At 55.3% G+C, this 18,285-nt stretch overlaps 1 protein-coding gene across 3 annotated transcripts in view; it reads right to left on the bottom strand.

The window, feature by feature from the left end:
* Positions 1 to 18,285, bottom strand: part of LDB3 (LIM domain binding 3) — a 59,592-nt gene that overhangs the window by 13,583 nt on the left and 27,724 nt on the right. Inside the window, exons 9-11 of one of the 3 annotated variants that reach the window (XM_027530402.1) lie at positions 9,610 to 9,792; positions 6,306 to 6,448; positions 461 to 902 (exon numbers count right to left, since the gene is read on the bottom strand). In XM_027530402.1, the coding sequence (XP_027386203.1) occupies positions 461 to 902; positions 6,306 to 6,448; positions 9,610 to 9,792 (768 nt within the window). Of the gene's footprint in view, positions 1 to 460; positions 903 to 6,305; positions 6,449 to 9,609; positions 9,793 to 15,628; positions 16,414 to 18,285 lie in introns of those variants that run through there. The other 2 variants (XM_027530403.1, XM_027530404.1) reach the window with 2 other exon arrangements.

Here is an 18,285-nt window from a genome sequence, read left to right as displayed (position 1 = left end):
TCCTGGGCTTCTAAGTATGAAATGACTTGTTTTCCCTTCAGTGTGGCAGATGGCCACCAAAACCCTGAGCAGCACAGGCCTGACTGAATAGACCCAGAAGCAGCCCCAAAGGAAAGCTGGGGCAAAACCAGCACTGTCAGCCAGCTTGCAACAGGCCTAATAAACCTACCAACCAGACCTGCAATTCTCAGAACCCAGCCTTAGCCCAAGGGGGTGCTGCTGGCCCAAGCACCATACTGGAGCTTTACCCACTGACCTCATGGAATCCTCACAACTCCCTGGGGAAGTGGGTGTCACACAGGCATAGAAGCTAAAGCTCAGAGAGGCTTAGACCAGGGACAGCTAGCAAGAGGGACCTGAGGCTGCCCTGCACGCAGCTTTCTCCCTGCACCTCCCTCCCTCCCATCCGCCTTGCCCTGCCAGCATCCCAGTACAGGGGCACAGTGGGATCTGATCTTACCGGATGATGCTGTTGCAGTGGCCACAGAGCGGAGTCCGGCTGCTGGCTGGGAAGCGCTCAGCCCTCTGCACTGTACCCCTGGCAAGGGGGGACACCTGGGGAGCCGGTGGTGGCGGGGTGTAGGCAGGGGCGCCTCGGGGCAGACTCTGCTTGCTGACAGTGGTGGTGGTCTTGCCAGGGGCAAACTTCTGAGAGAAGCTGTCGTCTGTCACCCATGGGGGACGGCTGGCAGACTCTGCAGGGCCCCCACTATACAGTGTAGGATTATAGCTTGGGGCTGGCGAGGGGGTGTAGGCTGGTGCTGGGGAGGGGGAATAGGTGGGAGCAGGGGAAGGGGTGTACGCAGGGGTAGGGGATGGGGTGTAGGCAGGGGCAGGGGAGGGCGTATAGGGGGTTGGACTGTAATTGGCCCCCGGGGATGGGCTGTAGGTAGACGCAGGCACTGCAAGCCAAAAATATCCAAAGAAAAATGTGTCAGGAATTCATTGCTCCCAGCTCCCCCAACCCCCAGCCAGGGAACTGTAAAAGACAACTTTAATATTAGAGCGGCACAATTCCAGTTTTTACACAGAGATGTGTCCCGAGCTTCTTCATGGCCTTGATTTGAATTTGCAGCAAGAAGCCAAGGGAGATAAAGAGCCATGGAGCAGAGCCCTGGGGAGCTTGGACAGGGCTGGGAAGGGATAGAACTATAAATATCCACAGCTGTGCGGGGTGGGGCTCAGCCAGGCCCTGGCTGCCAGGAGCCTGCCAGAGACAGTGAGTGGGGGCAGGGGGCGCGGGCAAGGCTGGTATCTGGATCCCCTCGGCTGGAGAGGGTGAGAGTGGGTCATTCTGGCCTTGACTGGAAGATGCTCTTGTTTGCACTCTGACCAGTGATTTGACATCTGAAATGCCTCAGTCGTATACGTTTGCTGAACCTGGACCTAGTCCAGCCTTTGAGACAAAGCAGATGACGGGACAGTTAGGTTTTCAAGTTTAGATTCCAGGTTTAGTTGCAATCGTGTTTTGTTTGTTTGTTTGTTTGAACAGCTTGGCTTGGTGTGTAATGGGGGAAGTCCATTTTGGTTTGAATTGGGGTGGTGGGTCTTGAAGACATCATTCAGAGGAAGGCTAGACAGAGATGCTGAAGTGACACGACCCAGGTCTAGCTGCTTCCTCAGCCTGTGGTTGCCTCTGGGGGACCCAAGCTCCCCGGCCTCGCTTTGATGGAAACTGAGAGCGTGTCCGAGTGTGTTAGAGGTTACCTTCCAGGCAGGAGGAAAATTCCCTGCCTTGATTCTGGAACCCTCTCCTCCAGCTCACTGAGAGCTGAAAACCCTTTTAGGGCAGCAACACAGAGGAGCAGAGCAGCTGCTCACCCAAAGCCCTCCGAGGCCTGGGCCTCAGAATCCAGGTTTCTAAGTTCTGCTGCCTCTCATTGTGAAACTAACAAGGGCAGACCCAGCTGGCCTGGCACACCTGGTTTAGCCAGCCTTCACTCCTAGGGAGGGAGGTTCCGGATGCCTCACCTCAGCTCACACTTTGCTCCTCTGGAAAGAGGCTTTATTCCTTCTACCCCAGGAAGTGTGTCAGGGCAGCCTCCCTCCCCATCCCTGCGTCTGGCCTGGTGAACGGACTATGCTGATAGGTGCGAAGGCAGCCCTCAGCAGGCTCCAGCCTGGAAAGGAAGGTCATTCTCAGGGCTAAAGTTCCTGGCCTGGCCTCTGGTCTCTCCCCACCTGGTTCCCCTGGATTAACCTGCTGCTCCAACCCTGTATCTCCTGCTCCCAGATGATTGGCCCTTCAGAACTGGGTGACATGGAAACTCTATTGCTGGGAATGGGTAGGGACCAGGCCTGTGTTATTGAAAGCAGAAGGGATACAACCCTCCACAGCCCTGCCCTAGAGCCATCCTGGGAGTGAGGCTGGCTTCCAAAGGTAAAAGTTTCTCCATAAGGAATCTTCTTCCCACTTACTAAGGGATAGGCTAGGAACGTAACAAGTCAACTGGGTAGTCCTCTTTAGAGCTGAGGTCACTGAGGCTCAGACAGAGCTAGTAAGCGGTAGAGTGAGTCTCCAAAACCATTTTTTCTATCACCCCAAGAAGGCAATGGCACCCCACTCCAGCACTCTTGCCTGGAAAATCCCATGGACGGAGGAGCCTGGTGGGCCGCAGTCCATGGGGTTGCTAAGAGTCAGACAAGACTCAGCGACTTCACTTTCCCTTTTCACTTTCATGCACTGGAGAAGGAAATGGCAACCCACTCCAGTGTTCTTGCCTGGAGAATCCCAGGGACGGGAGAGCCTGGTGGGCTGCCGTCTGTGGGGTCGCACATAGTCGGACATGACTGAAGAGACTTAGCAGCAGCAAGCTGACTCTGTGAAAAAACACGAGTCTGCTTTCCAGAAGATTTGAGTGTACTCTGTTGATAGGGGTACCTATCAACCTGGAGGAGACGCCATGGTCTGGCAATGTAGCACAGTCACCAAGAGTCCTGGGTTCAGGTCCTCGCTCTACTACATCCTGGCTGTGTGTCCTTGGACAAGTTCCTTAACATCTCCAGGCCTGAATTTCCTCGTCTAAAAATGGCAATAATAATTCTTAGTGCCTTATTAGGAGGATTAAGGGAAATAAGAACTGTAAAGGCTGAGCCTAGTACCTGGCACCTAGTACCTGGCACTGTGTATGTGTCACAACATGTTAGTGGGGATGGTGAGGTGAGTGACTCCTCGGTCTCATGGTCCAGATGACCTGTCAGCTCATCTCACAGCCTGATCGTGACATCACCTGAAGGACCCCAGCCCAGGGAGACTGTAGGATTTAGAGGATGGGAGATGTGACCTAATCCTAATACTGTGTTATCTAGTGCATAGTCCTAATGTGGCCATTAAGCACTTGATATGCAGCTAGTCCAAACTGAGACATACTATAAAGATAAAATACACACCAATTTTTAAAGACTTAGTACAAGAAGGTAGAATATCTCACTAATAATTTTATATTGGTTGATTATATTGATTAAAGTGATACTTTGAATATACTGAGTTAAATAAAATATATTAAAATTAATTTCACCTGCTTCCATATGCTTTTTTGTAAATTTATTTTTAATTGAATATACACTTTTTAAAAAATGTAGCTACTAGAAAATGTATTGTTACCAGATAGTGCCATCCTAATCGGGACAACGGTTACCAAGTACTGCCTACTTTCACATGCCAGGGCCTTTATGTGCATTATTTCATGTAATACTTGCTGCAATCCAGTGAAGCAGATAATAGTCTCTAGTCCGTTTTACAGAAGAGGAATTGAGGCTTGGAGAGCTTATGCAACACCGAGCTGCAACAGGCGCTCAGGCTGCAGGACTCAACCCCAGATCCCTGCCTAACCACTCCCCAGGCAGAAAAACAGGCTTTAGCACGCCCCTTCCAAATCTGGCCTTAGCCCACTTTTCCAACGTCTCTCTAGCAATACTAACCCTATTGCCTCTGCCAGGCAATCTTTCTCTTCCCTCATCTGGAAGGCCTTCCAGTCTCCATGATTCACTCCCTTTTTCTAAACCCCAAGAATACGAAGGTCTCAGCAGGTCAGAGGCACGCTGGCATCTGGGCACGGTGGGCTGATTCCTTGCCCAAGAGTCCCCCGGCACCCTCCTCCCCTCTACGATCTAAGGCCGTTCCCTTCTTCCCGGCGCAGGCCAGCAGCCTCCCTCCACTATCAGGTACCCAGTGAGGATCGGGGCGCAGGGAGCAGCTGCTTCACAGTTCTCTTCCCTCTGCGCCCTTCAGCCTGGCTGCCCCTGCCATCCCCGACGTGCCAGGAGAGAGACTTGATATCCCATCTCCGAGCCCGAGGCTGTTGCTATTTCTGCTTGATGGAATGAAGCCCGTCCAAATTAGAAGGTGATATTTCATCTCTAATTGGCAAGTTCAAAAGGCCCCTATCGCACTCGGCGGCTCGGGAATGTGTAATTAAACAAGGTGATTTCTGACTCACTCCAGGTCGGGCCCGGCTCCCGCGAGCGCCTGGCCCCCACCCGGCCCGCGGGCCGACGTGGCTTCCCTCGGCCCGTGTGGGGGCCCCTCCGCCCATGGTCCCCTCCCGGGCCCCAGGTGCTCCAGGGAGCGGCCGCCCGGTCTCGGCGCCAGCGATAGGATCCGGGTTGCGAACGCCACGGTCGGCCCGGAGGAGCCTTCGTGAGGAGCTGCGGCTTGGGCTACACACAGGCTCTCCGCCCTCCCCAGGGCCGGGGTCGGCAGAGGCGAGATGGGGAGAGGCCCCGGGCCCAGGTTCCCGGTATCTCGCCGGGCCGCCTGCCAGCCTCCCGGGGACTCCACCCTCAGGAGAGGGGGCGGAGGCAGGCCGGCTCCGGCGCGAGCCCGCCTGGCGGCTTCCTTCCCCGCCGGGCAGGAATGAGTTAACGTCTGCTCGGCCTGGGAACGCGGCAGAGGCCCGCAGCTCCGGGGCTCCGGCACGTCTCGCCCGCCCGGGCTCCAGTCCCGGAAGGAGGAGGGGGCGCGCCCGACGAGCCAGGCGGCGCGCGCCACCGGTGCCGTGCCGCCCCCTGGCGGGCCTGCGGAAGAGAGCCGGCGGCCCGGGCGGGGGCGCCGAAGCCCAGGGCCCGCCCCGGAAGACGCCCTTAAGGACCCACCTGGGAGGGGAGCCCGGGCCAGGGCGGAAATGGCCACCTTGCCCCCGACAGAGCCTCACCTCCTTTCGCAGGAGGTGCTCCAAACTCCTTATCACCCTCCCTTCTGTGCTCCCCATCGCTGCCGAGCAACTGCTTCCTCCAGCTCCATCCGAGACTTTTCACCCTTGCAGCCGGCTGTAAATTGCTCCCTAATACTATGGACTTTTAATCTCAGAACTCTTGTGTTCTCGCTTCTGAAGAGACAGAGCAGGGCACCTCTTGTGTACCAAGCACTGTCCTGGGTGCTTCATTCTCATCCCCAGAGCATCAGGTGTACACAACATGCCTGTTTTTTAAACGAGGAAATACAGGCTTGGGAGATGGAGTACTTTACCGTGGATAGCAGAGCAGGACCTGGCAATGGAGTCTGATGCTAAACTCACTTCCACCCACACTCGACCCTGCTCAGAGTGCGTTTTATGAAACAGATGGCTGATCATGGCTCCTCTGCCCTACACATCAAGTCAACACCCCAAACAAGGCTCTTCCTGTCTCAGTCCCTGTCTCATTTTCTCAAGTTCACTGAGCATGCCGGAGGAGATACCTAAGCCAGCCTGAGAACTGCCCTGGAGCTCTGGGGAGAGGCCCAACTTTGCCTAGGAAAAGGGAGGACATAGGCTGAGCCCTTGGCTGTGCAGTGATGAGAATGGGGACCAAAGTGATAGAACAGAGCCAGTGAAGCCAGCCACTGGCAGACCCTGTGTGGGTCCCTCTCCCGCCCGTCACATGTGCTTTCCATGGCTCTAGTTAGCCTGTCCCAGCTGAAGAAACCAAAGACCAGACAGGTGAGCAGCTTGCCCAGCATCACATTCTGCAGTAGGTCTGTCCAAAGCCCGTGGCACTTTTGTTACAGCTCCGCATCCACTGGCTTGAATCAGACCCAGACTCCTGGAGGAACAAGACCCTCCCCTCTAAACCGTCTCTTGCTCACTTGGAGCCTGCAACTCCCCAGGCAGGAAATGTCTTGAGATCTAGGAGGCTCCATCACTGCCTGATACTGCCCATCTGTCTCTGCAGTGCCAGAGACAGCTTCCGTAGGATTCTGGCCCATAATTGGGAGAAGGGAGGATGAACGTTATTAACCACCATCCTTCTGGGGGATGTGGCTTTAGAGCTGACCCCTGGAGCCCATGCCCAGGCTAGACAGCCTCCCTCCCCACTCTGCCTCTCACCTGGCTGGTAGACAGAAGGCCGGATGCTGGCAGTGGTAACAACCCGGGGCTTGGGTGCAGGGGCAGCTGGGGCCTCGCTGTATGTATGGGCAGCAGGTGCTGGAGAGGTGGCCACAGCAGGACTGTAGGTGGAGGCCTGGGGCCTGGAACCAAGTGCGGAAGAGTTAGCAGCCAGAAGGACAACCCCAGCCAGGCCCTGGAGCCTGAAGCCGCGGCAGGCTGGCTCCCAGATCTTTAAAGAGGCTCTGTAAGAAGGAAACCTGACAAAGACTTGCCTGGGGAGCTGCCAGAGGCTGTGAAGAAAAGACCAGGAGGTCTTAGGGGGAGGAAGCTGCTCTTTGGGTGCTAAGTCTTGGTGAGTCTGGTGAGAGCAGCAGAGACACTGTGAAAATTACAGCCCACTGCTGGAACTACGACCTTAGCAGAGGGAGGAGAGGACCAGTCAGACCAGAGGATGATGGGAAACCCTTCACCCCTTGTGGAGAGACAGAGGGATGGGGGTGGGAAGCTGGGGCGGGGAAGGAGGTTGAGGCAGGACGAAAGATGGAGACAGTCAAACCTACTTCCCAACCTTTGGGGCACCTCACAGCCTCAGACCACCTGGCTTCCTCCCCCTCCCCCTTTCTATTGTTGTGGAAGGAGCAGCAAAGTCTCAGGCTCCAAGGAGGGGAGGTCAGGAGAAGCCCCCAGCCCCCAACATACACAGAGGCTCTTCTGTATAGAATTTATGCTGCCCTCCTCCCACTGCCTTAGCTGCCAAGAGGCCCAAAGCAGGCCTTTTCCCACTTATGACCCAGGGACCCTGGGACCAAAGAGATGGAAAAAAATAGTGTACCAGTTCATTGCCCTCAGGAGATGCTGTGCTTGGCCTCTCCTCTTAGAGAACTAAAGACTCCAAGAGCTCCTGCAGCTAAGCAGCCTGTTCAGTGTTGTCTGATTCAGTGTTTCCCAATTTCATTTGCCTGGGAAATCCCTCATCTTTTCTTCATTTTAAAACTAACAAATACCTTACAGAACATGTCCCTGGTTGGTCTCTGCATCTTTCAGGCGCTAATGGGGATGACATGACCCACACCCAGGGAAAATGGGACATTGACAGGGGTGTGGAGAAATAAGCCCCTGGAAATACACTGCCTCCTGCTTCCTGTATTCCTTCCCTCTCATGGGCCCAGGGCCTGCCCATCTCTGCTGGGCAGAGTCATAGGATAAGGGAGTGCCATCCTCTCCAGGACTCTGGGAGGGGGTTGTCCTGAGCTTAGAATCTACCACCAAGCTCCTAAATGGATCCAGAAGGGTCTGGGTACTGCCCCAGACAATTAGTTAGAATGCATCTCAGAGAGCCAATGTGCCAGACCTGGGGGCTTGTCCTGCCAAGTTGTCATGTTTCTGGTTGAGTGAGACCACTGTCTGCCCTCTCTGGGGCTGCCCTTCTGTGATATATCCCTGTTAAGACCCATGGAGTAGGAGCCTCAGTGGAAGAGGAAAAGGCCATGTCCAAGTGGTGCCCAGCTTCCACTGTGGTAGAAGAAGACGAAGGGTCAGCTGGTCTTAGTCAGACTCGCCCACCAGCGAAGGATGCTTTCCCAGCATCCAGGAGCCACAGGTGATCTGTCAGAGATTGGCGCTGGGGGAGCAAGCAGAGGCTCAAGATATCCAGCAAGAATTCAGAGGCCATGTAGGGTGTCCATTTGTCTCCCATGGGCTCCCTCTGGCACCACTCCAGCCCATGTAACAAGGAGGGCAGAGAGCTGGGCCCAGAGTGAGGTCCCCTGGCCCCCTCTGCTCCAGCCTGATGCTGGCAGCCCTCCATGGCTTTCTCCACTCTCCACTCAGGCTTCACATCTCTTTGTAAGACAAAGTGGAGGGAGGGTTTGCTCTGTTGAGGGGGTCCCACGGCCCCCTGGACAAGGAGGCCTGGAACGTGGTGCTGAAGCCTGCCTTTGAGCAGGGCTGGGGCTAGACTGTCCATGGGACCCAGGCATCTAAAGCCTTCCCCTCAAACTGGGGTGGCATCTTCTCACTAGACGGTAGGGGCATGTCTTATCCCCCTCAAAGTTTCTTCTTTGTGTGGGGAGCAAGGCCCTTACTTAAAGAGACTCTGGCGTGCAGAAGGGAAGCAGCTTGCTAAGTGCCCCCAGGAAGCTGGGATATGAGGACCCTGGAAGCCTGGGCCAGGCTCACCCTTGATACTTGAGTTGGGTTGGGGAGAGGCTGGGCTCAGCATTACCCAGGTCACTGTGAAGCCAGGGGGTAGAAGCGGGGTGCACAGGCCACTCTGCCCATCCTTCACCCTGGCTTCAGGCTGCACAGGGAACCATGCACCCTGACCTGCTGAAAAGGTGCCCTTTTCAGCAAAACCCTGGGAGGGGAGTGTGCAGACTGGGAAAGCTGGCTCTGACTCCAAACACCAACTTGGCAGCTCCACACAGCCCAGAAAGAGCTGGGCCGCCTGGCCTGTTACACTGCCTGGCCGCTCCAGAATGACCTGTCCAGCCTCCCCCTCTGCCTCCCCACACCTCCCCTCATCCTTTTCAACACCTCCCTTGCCTTGCCTTTGCTGAGTATCCATGAGGGCAGACAGGAATGCAGTAACTTGCAATACTTGAGAGCATTTTATGTGCTGGGTGTTTTATGCACTTTTTCTATCCTGACCCTATAAAATTATGGACATTATGCATTGATGCATTGTGCATTAATGCCTTAGGAGATGAGGAAACTGAGGTTCTGCAGAGTTGAGTCACTTTCAGAAGTTACAGACAGTAAGTGGTAGAGCAGAGATGTGAGTCCCACTGCACCAGGTGTCTCTGGAGCTAGCGTGCTTCTCCATCAAGAGAACAGAGGGTGAGGGACAAGGGCGAGGTAGTTTGTAAATAGTCTGACCCACCTTCAGTGCTCAGGTCAACGCTCCCTCCTCCACGGAGGCATCCTTGATTTCCTTTCTTTCTCTGTAATCCCAGTTCCAGGAACATGGATTTTCCACACAGTCTCTCTGTTATTTAACCTTATGGGCATGTGTGTGTGTGTGTGTGTGTGTGTGAGACAGAGAGAGAGAGACTTTTACCTCTTTCCCTAGAGCATGTGCCCCTGGGGCGGGGTGACACGTCCAGCCTCTGTCCTCAGCCACACACGCAGTGCATCTCCCTGAAATGCACCTCCAGTATCCCCTTCAGCCCAGGGTCCAGGGGTCCTAACCACTTTGGACGGGCCTTTCCGAGGGCCCAACACAGCTGCCGACAGACGGCCCGGGGGAGGCCTCTCCTGCCTCCCTCCCCACGGGCAGAGCCGGCACCTGTGGCCCAGTTACCTTGGACTGTCCGCAGGGCTTGAGGCAGGGGCTGTGGCAGAGGCGGTGGCAGCATGGGCAGCGGCTGTGGCCGGGGGTGGCGAGGCTGTGCTGGGAGAGGCAGCAGCAGGCGACTGGGCAGAAGCGGGCAGCAGTGGGGTGGCGGCCTGGCTGGTGCACACTGGAGCATGCTCAATAGGGGTGCTGATGAGGCGACCAAGAAAGACAACAGGTCAAGGGCGCCACTCTGCAGCGGGGGCGCGGTGGGTGCAGCAGAGGCAGGCTGGGCAGAGGTCACCAGCCTTACTGTGAACAGAGCTGGATCTTCCAGAAGACCTGTTCCCAGGCTGAGGGAAAGAGCACCCCCACAACCCAGGACTCCCAGAAGGAAGGGCTCAGACCACAGGGCGGATCACAGGAACATCAAAAATATTCTCAAGCCTCCTGAGACTCCCCTACATGATTCCCCTTTCTCAACATGCAAGATAAAAACAGTGTGGTCAAAAAGGAGTCTAAATTATCAACCAAGTCTTCTCCCCCATCCTGTTTTCCTCCTTCTTTCACTGTTCCCTCTTTAGTCAGAGATAAGCATTGCCTTTGAGAAGGGGTTATACAAGGAAGAAAACAGAGGCAGGATTTTGGTTGTCAAGGGCTTAAGTTCTGAAGTTGCGAGAACTTGGGCTTCAGGCTGCGAAGGACTCAGAGCACTGATGGTACCTTTGGAAGATGTTAAGAGCTACCCTGCCAGGCAGACCAAGGTCATCTGAACAAGAAAGGGGGTAACGTGCACTGAGGGATTCAAGAATAAAGGGAGCTGTGCCTGTTTTCTGGGCAAACCCTGCGGAAGCGGCAGGGCCACAGGCTCCCCTGTGCTCAGGCCCCTGGTGAAGGGCGGGCAGGCCTGAGGCAGCCCAAAGATCTGCGGGCCATCTTGTGGCCTGGGGGCTATGCACGGCTTCCTACACCCCTGAGAGCGATATGGACACGGCGCTGAGTGCCTGCACATGTGGAAGTCCCTGTGATTGGGATCATGAGAGGTGACTGCTCTGCCAGTACAGACCACTGTGACCAGATGGGAGGGGGATGTCCCAGCAGATGCCAGCACAGGCAGATCATGATCAAGGACCAGGTGCCCAGACTCCCCATCCCACCTGCCTTGGCATTCTGCAAGCACCTCTTCCCCAAAACCACCCCAGACAAAAGAGGAGCATCAGAGCCTGGGTCAATGGGATTAGACTTCTGCCCCCTGTGAAATGAGGCAGAGAATAAAAATTAAACTATAGGAAAGCAAAGAAAGGTACATTCTTTGCTCACTTGGGTTATTGGACTAAGATCTGTACTTTCTATGATGGCAACTTGTTGTTCAGTTGTCAAGTCGTGTCGGACTCTTCATGACCCCATGGACTGTGGCACGCCAGGCTTCCTTGTCCCCCACCCTCTCCTGGAGTTTGTCCAAGTTCATGTGCATTGAATCAGTGATGCCATTCACCCATTTCATCCTCTGTCCCCCAGGATATTGCAAATCCTATGGGTGGGAATGATTTTCCTCACGCGATGACGTCCAATTATTGACCTCCCGCTATGTGCCAGGCCTGTCTTAAATCCTCACAAAAGCCCTCTGATGTGGGTATTACAGATTCTTTTTAACAGGTGAAGAAATGGAGACAGAGAATTCCATTGCTGGAGCTCCTAGAACTTGGTAGTGACAGCAGGATCTGATTTAGGTGATAGATTTGAAGCCTTACCCAGTACTTCAAGTGGCCCTCAAACAGGAAGAAAGAACCTTCTTCCTGCCGTCAAGTAGAATCCTTCCCCAGCAAAAGGCACTACTCTTACTTGAAATAATTAGAATAATCCTCTTCCCTCTATAAGTGCATATCATATGCCAGGCCTTGCACTAAACAGCTTATATGAGCAGTACTCCACTTGATCCTTTCAACCTGGCTGGGCAACTGGTATCAAGATCCTCACTTTACAGATGGGGAACTTGAGGTCCAGAAAAATTGAATCTCCACTACAACATCACTTTGTCACCAAGTGCCAGAGACGCACGTGATCCCTAACCACTACATCATTTCTCAGACTTGAATATGTGGGCAAATTGGCCTGGAAATCTTGTTAAAAATGCAGCTTCTGGCTCAGAAAGTGGGTAGCGGGGCTGAGCGTCCGCATTTCTAGCAAGCCCCCAGGTGATGCTGATGCTGCTGGTCCGCGGACCACACTGAGTAACAAGGTACCACACAGGTCCGTCCCGGAAGGAGTGCCAGGGGCCACGAGCTGTGCACCAAGGTGTCACAACTTGCTCTCCTCCGTCCAGGGAGGCATATGGTAGAGAAAGGTATGAAACAGCATGAGAGGGTCAGGAGGAAGGGGCAGGAGAAGAGGCAAGGCTGCAAGCTGACTGCCACACGGGCGGGAGCACCGTTTTTCTCCGTGACCACACAGGAAGCATCTAGATGGACAAGGGCAGTGGCCACGCCCTGCCCAGCCCTTTCCCAGCTTAGTGGTCCAGAGAGGCAGCCATGGGCACCGCAGCTCTAGGCTCATGGTGGTGCCCAGTCCTGGCCCACCATGAGGCCACTCAACGCCCCCCGCATGAAAGAACTTGGCTTCTGGAAGCCATGCCCATGAAGTGGCTGCCTCAGAGAAGCAGCTGCAGCCCCTGACATCCCCACTGAGCTGGCTGCTCAGACCCCCGTGGCGTGGACATGTTTGGGAAGGCCTGTCTGACAAAGGACACCCCATTTCCTTTAGCTGTTTCTCCCTAACCCTGCCACATGCTTCCAGGGGGCTTCTGGGAACTGCAGACAGCAGCGACAAAAATACCCAGGCTGGGAACATATTCTCTGCAGGACAAATAGGAAACTGGCTTTCCCTGTCTCCTGTATTCCAACCCCCTGTCAGACCAGCTTACCTGTTGCTCTCCCCAAGCATAGCTCCACATGAGTCCTGGCTTCTTGAGGGGTGAAGTTGGAGTGGACATGACCCTGGGAAAACTCATCATCTACCCCAGGGCAGGACAAAGGGCACGCTGTGAGCCTGCTGCCCAGGGTTGTGACTGGGTAGCCTATCTTGGGTTACTGGCTACAGACCCCAAGCGGCCGGGGCCTAGGGAACGTAGGAGCACCGCTGAAGAGCATCCAGAAGGATCTCGGGCTCTTGTCCAGGTCAGTTCATGCCTGAAGCTCCCTGAGGAGGGGGCCTCAGAAATCAAGCACTGCAAAGAACTTACCAGACCCTGGCTTCAGTCCTCAAGACAGTGCCTGTTAGATCACCCCGGCCTGGTCAAGGACTCTGGCCTGGTTCATAAATCACCTTAAACATCTAAGCAAAAACCAAGCCAACCCAACGATATCAACTGGCTGGGGGCTGCCTGGGAAGGGTGCAGCCAGAGGAGAAACACAGCCTGGCTACAGTCCCCCTTTCAGTCCATCTCTTCCTTCCACTCAGTTGGCATCAGGGTACAGTGTGCCAACCCTGTGCCCTGCTCTGTTGAAGTGGCCCTTGGTTGTTGCTCCTATTGGCGACAGTGGTGTTGCTGGGCCAGGAGGGGTCTGTGGTCACCGGGCTCAGGCTGGAACTATCGGCAACGCATGCTGTGACTGATGCTGCTGAGCGGTGTTCACCTCTACTGGGGTGATGATGCTATTTGTATGAGCTAAAAGAATGGAATATGAACATCTCTGTTGATTCAGTGATGATAGAATGCCAGTCGAGTGGCTGGTCTGGAAACTACTCATGCTGCCACCCACCTAGTTAGCTGATGGCAGTTGCTCAGGGCGGCCCTGATCCCGTCGCTGTGCAGCAGTGTTGTGCACGGCTCAAGTCCAGGAGCCCTGTTGACCCTGTCGTCTATGCAACGACACCCCTCCGGAACTGCTCAGTGCACAGCCACCCCCACAGGCTGTGGTGTGGACGATGCCCTGCAACCTTCACGAGCTCCACACAGCTTTCGGAACGGAGTCAAAATCCAGAGCCTGGCATTCCAGCTCTGACCACTGCTAACCAGAACATCTGCCTGTCTTCCATTCCAGTCAAAATAATTAACTCAGGGTTCTGGGACATTCCTTCTCATCAGCATCTCTGCTTTCTCTGCTTAGAATAACATAGGCAGCCTTCCGTGACTGTGCATGCCCCACTCCTGTCTGTTCCCGAAGATCACACACACAGACCCCTTCTTCCAGGAAGCCTTCCTGGATACTCCAGATGGGAAAGCCATCCCTGTCTCTGGACCTCACACAATCAGCCTTTCATCACGGTAAGTCACAACCACATCAGCCATTTCTGATTCCTTGGGCACCCACAGTGGCCAGGAACCCAGTGCCTCGACTGATGCCCATGGACACGGAATGCTGAATAAGGACACTCTCCTGTTTACCTCAGTGCTTCACACAGACTCCTGGCCTGGGGCCACCCAAAGTGCTGCCTGCAGTGGCCTGGGGTCACTGGGGAGGCACCAGGTGGGCTGGAAAGCAAATAGCCTTCCAGGACTTCAATTAGGTGGATCCAAGAGGGTTCCATCGGACAGGCCGGGGGGATAGGGACAGGGGACTGGGAGGCCACCAGCTCTGACGGATTAGCTCAGATCCTCTGCTAGTCTTAGGACACCCACTACCGCGGCCTCACTCTGCCTGGCAGCCCTCAACCCCCAACCTACCCCTGGTCTTGGAAGTCCTCAATAAAAGGTCAACTAAATATGAGCATGCCCGAGGATGCCTAAATGCAGGCAAAAGTGCACCTCTCCCCACTTCCCCTGTTGATCCCCTGGCCAGCCTGCCTTGCCTGGTCCTTGCCTTGACCCTGGGGTCAGACTGCTAGAGGGAGGATGAGATGGGAGGTCAAGTTGGAACAAGATGGTATGTGTGGGGGTGGGGATGCGGGGGGCACTTTGGGGAGCATCTCAGGGTGGTAGGCAGGATAGAACACGCTCCCTGACCAGCCCTTCTAGATGGGATTGCCAAGGTCCCTGGAGGCAGAAAGGAAGCCTGTGCCGGGCAGTGGGAGTGGGAGCAAAGCTCTGGCCCAGTCCAGTCCCAGGGCTGGCGGGGAGTCCTGAAGGATAGGCCTCAACACCTGTCATTATTTGTCAAGTGTTGATGATCTCATGTTCTCAGCTTGGGGTTCCCTCAGTCAGGGATGAGGCTGATGAGTAGGCAGGTGAGTAGGGAGGACATGAGCCTGCCAGACTGGCCCTTCCTAAATGCTCAGGACTAGGACAGGCTGTAGGTGTGTGGAAGCCAGGAATGAGAACCTTCCTTGCCCTCTTGCCACGTGAGCCAGCCTCCACCAGGCACACCTTCCAGCTCCTCCCTCCTGAGCCATGGCCTGCTTATGAGGGACCCCTGCAGTCTCCCTGTGAGCCACGCCTTAGTCCAGCTGTGTCCACCTCGGCCACTTCTCTCCCTCCTGGCCAGGGCTGGGCATGCGCAGCGCCTTCCTGGAACCAGGGTTTGTGGTGTGCTTTCTGATGGGGAAGGAGGGCGGGCTCGGCCTGCCGGCTATGGCTGGTGTGGGAGGGGAGGCAGGGAGCACTCACACACACTACCCGAAGGAGGCTAAGGCTGCCCTCTAGCCCACAGAACAGCTTCCCACCCACGGTCCTCTCTGCCTGCTCTCTGGAGCCCTGGGCAGGGCCATAGGGACAGGGAAACAGTGGTCTGCATTGGAAGGACTGATGCTGAAACTCCAATACTTTGGCCACCTGATGTGAAGAGCTGACTCATTAGAAAAGACCCTGATGCTGGGAAAGATTGAAGGCAGGAGGAGAAGGGGACGACAGAGGACGAGATGGTTGGATGGCATCACCAACTCAATGGACATGAGTTCGAGCTAACTCTGGGAGATGGTGAAGGACAGGGAACCCTGGCATGCTGCAATCCATGGGGTTACAAAGAGTCGGACACCACTGAGTGACTGAACAACATATCCCAGGCCTAGTGGGCACTGCCCCTGGCCCTCTCCTGCAGGCACCTGTCCTCTCCCCATCTCAGACCTGCCCCCTTGGGTGATGCGCACACAGGTACAGCAGGACTGGGGCAGGTTTGGTTCATTTCAAATCCTCTTTATTTCAGAATAAGCATGCTTGTATGTACAGGAGAGGGAACTAGGGAGCCAGCACACACGGCACGGAGAGGGGAACACGCGCTCCAGTCTCACCACGGCCAGGACGGGCCTCTCCCTCGTCTACCCTGGGGCCTCCTCTTCCTCTGCAGGGAGCCCTGTCCTGGGCTACCTGGCTCCAGAGGGCTTGAGGGAGTAAGTGGGGCCAGGGAGTTGGCGTCTCAGGACCCTGATCTGTGGGCTGCTCGTTCCAGGATGGCACTAGGCCGGGCTGCTTCTCCCGGGAGCTGGGCTTGGTGGGGGAATGGACCAGTGGCGGTCTTTTTCCCTTGGTTTGGGGGTGTCCTATCAGCAAACCCCATCGCGTCCTCTCTGACCTACAGGAAGGCCCTGCGCAGGGGAGCAGAGGCTTGGGCTGTTTGGGGGGTGGCGAAGGTTGCGGTGAAGGGCAGGGGCAGAGTGGGTGCAGGGCTGCGGGGCTGGGCCCGGGCCGTCAGCACTGGGCCGGGCAGAGAGCACAGCTGCTGCAGGTGACGAGCAAAGGTGCCCCCCAGCACAGCTATACATTCTCAAGCATCACCATGGGGCTCACATGCCAGATCTGTGTGGGGGGAAGGAGGGAGGGGTCAGGCCTGCAGGGAATGGGGGGATTCCAGACAGCCTCTTTCTTAGCTTTTAACGTTAAGAATTTGGGCCGAAAGGCCATGGTGCCAGTTGCGTAATTTGGCAAAACGTGGGCTGTTACGTTCCGTTTCAAACCTTTCCCTGTGGCACAGAGAGAAACAAAGAGACAGAGACAGAGAGAGAGAAAGGAAGAAAGAAGGGGTTAGGGGATGTATCCGCCATCACCCTGTCTGACAGCTGGGGCAGAGGGCATGGGAGGGAGGGTTCAGCTTGGAGAGGCTTTGCCACCCATGGGGTAATTTCCAGGTGGTTAGGCCTGTTTGGGGGCAAGACCAGAGTTACAAGGACCAGGATGGATGGACTACTGTCCCTGACTTGAGTGAGCCATGGAGAAGGGGCCTGGCTAGAGGACCTGAGGGCAGGCGGGGCACCGGGTGGGTGGGGGGTCTCCAGGTTCTCCCTGGCCCGTGTGGTTAGGGCTGGGCAGGGCTGCTTTGGCTGTGGGCTCTTGGGACTGAGCACAGTCCCAAGGCAGGCAAGCGTTGCATGGTCTCTGTCCCCTAGCTGGGCATCAAGAAGGAGGAATACCTGTCCCCACGACAAGGCTGGGTGAGCAGACCTGCCAACTCCCTGTGCTGCCCCAGTCTCTGCCAACCATTCTCTGTCCCCAGAAAGAAGCCTCCAAACACCACCGACTAGCCCGCCCACCTAGGCCTGAGCACAGCCAGGCACACGCGTGCACATGTATGTATACTCACAAGGCTCCCGGCACACACATACGGGCGCCGGGACTTCCCGCCACTTCCTGCCAGCAAGGCCTCTGGGGCTCAGCCCACAGCCCTCTTAGCTGAGGACATAGGACAAAGCAGGCAAGGAAGAGCCAGAAATACAGATATGGAGGGGAGATTGTGCCAAAATCCTAGACTTCCAGACCAGAGGGACCGCTAACGTCTTCCAGAATAGAGGTGCAAGTTGGTGGGGCCTCATCTAGCCACAAACACAGTGTGTTCAACCAGGACAGTGTTGGAAATTCATCTAAAAAATTAACGGCTACATCCAGATCATAGAATACTACTCGGCAATAAAAAGATGAATGAGCCACTGGTATACTCCACCACTTGGATGAGTTCCCAAAGAACTAGGAGGACTGAAAAAGCCCATTCCATAAGGCCTCAAGCTGTATAATTCCATGTACATAACATCCTTGAAATGACAATATTACACAAACAGAGGACAGAGAACAGATTAGTGGTTGCCACAGGTTAAGGACAGGGCGTGCGCAATAGGGAGGTTGAGAGTGGTCTGAAAAAGCAAGAGAGGGCGTCTGAGGATGATGGGAGCATTCTGCGTTGGGTGGCATAGGTGTCGACACCCTGGTGGGGCACTAGTTTCGCAAGATGCTAGCACTGTGGGTAAAGGCTATGTAGGCTCTCTCAGTATTATTTCTTATAACCACATGCCAATCTGCAATTGTATCAAAAAAAATAGTTTAACAAATGAATTGTCAGCATACAACAATCAGAAAGATTGGCTTTAGGTCTTTAAAAGTCAAAGGATGGGGCGATGCTGGACTTACATTTCTGCATGATAACAATCCTGTGTCCCCAAGTGTACACCTGGCCACCTCCCCACACCTGTATTACCTGGCAGACTCCCCCTCTACACCTCAAGGCCTGCAAGTGGGTCCCTGTGTGAAGGTCCTGTTTGACAAGAGGGGTCCCCTGCTCACATATTTGAAAACCCCTGGTCCAGACTCTCCTAATACCACAGAGAAGCCAAGGCGCAAATACATCACATGAATAGCCTATAGTCACATGGAATCTCAGAGGCAGAACCATGATCTAAGCACCAGGCATCCCTCGCTATTGCCTCTCCGAGCGTGGGGAGAAGGTGGTGAAGACGGTACAAGCCCAGGCCCTGTGATGGGGCCCGCACAGCCCTGCCTGCTGACAGCACCAGGGGCGGCAACTATCTACCAGCACGCAGAGCCCCCAGGACACAGCTGCAGCCAGT

The sequence above is a fragment of the Bos indicus x Bos taurus genome, chromosome 28 (assembly GCF_003369695.1).
Source record: "Bos indicus x Bos taurus breed Angus x Brahman F1 hybrid chromosome 28, Bos_hybrid_MaternalHap_v2.0, whole genome shotgun sequence".
In the NCBI taxonomy this organism is placed as follows: domain Eukaryota; kingdom Metazoa; phylum Chordata; class Mammalia; order Artiodactyla; family Bovidae; genus Bos; species Bos indicus x Bos taurus.
Note: the sequence above shows the minus strand (reverse complement) of the source record. Positions and strands in the feature narration are given on the sequence as shown.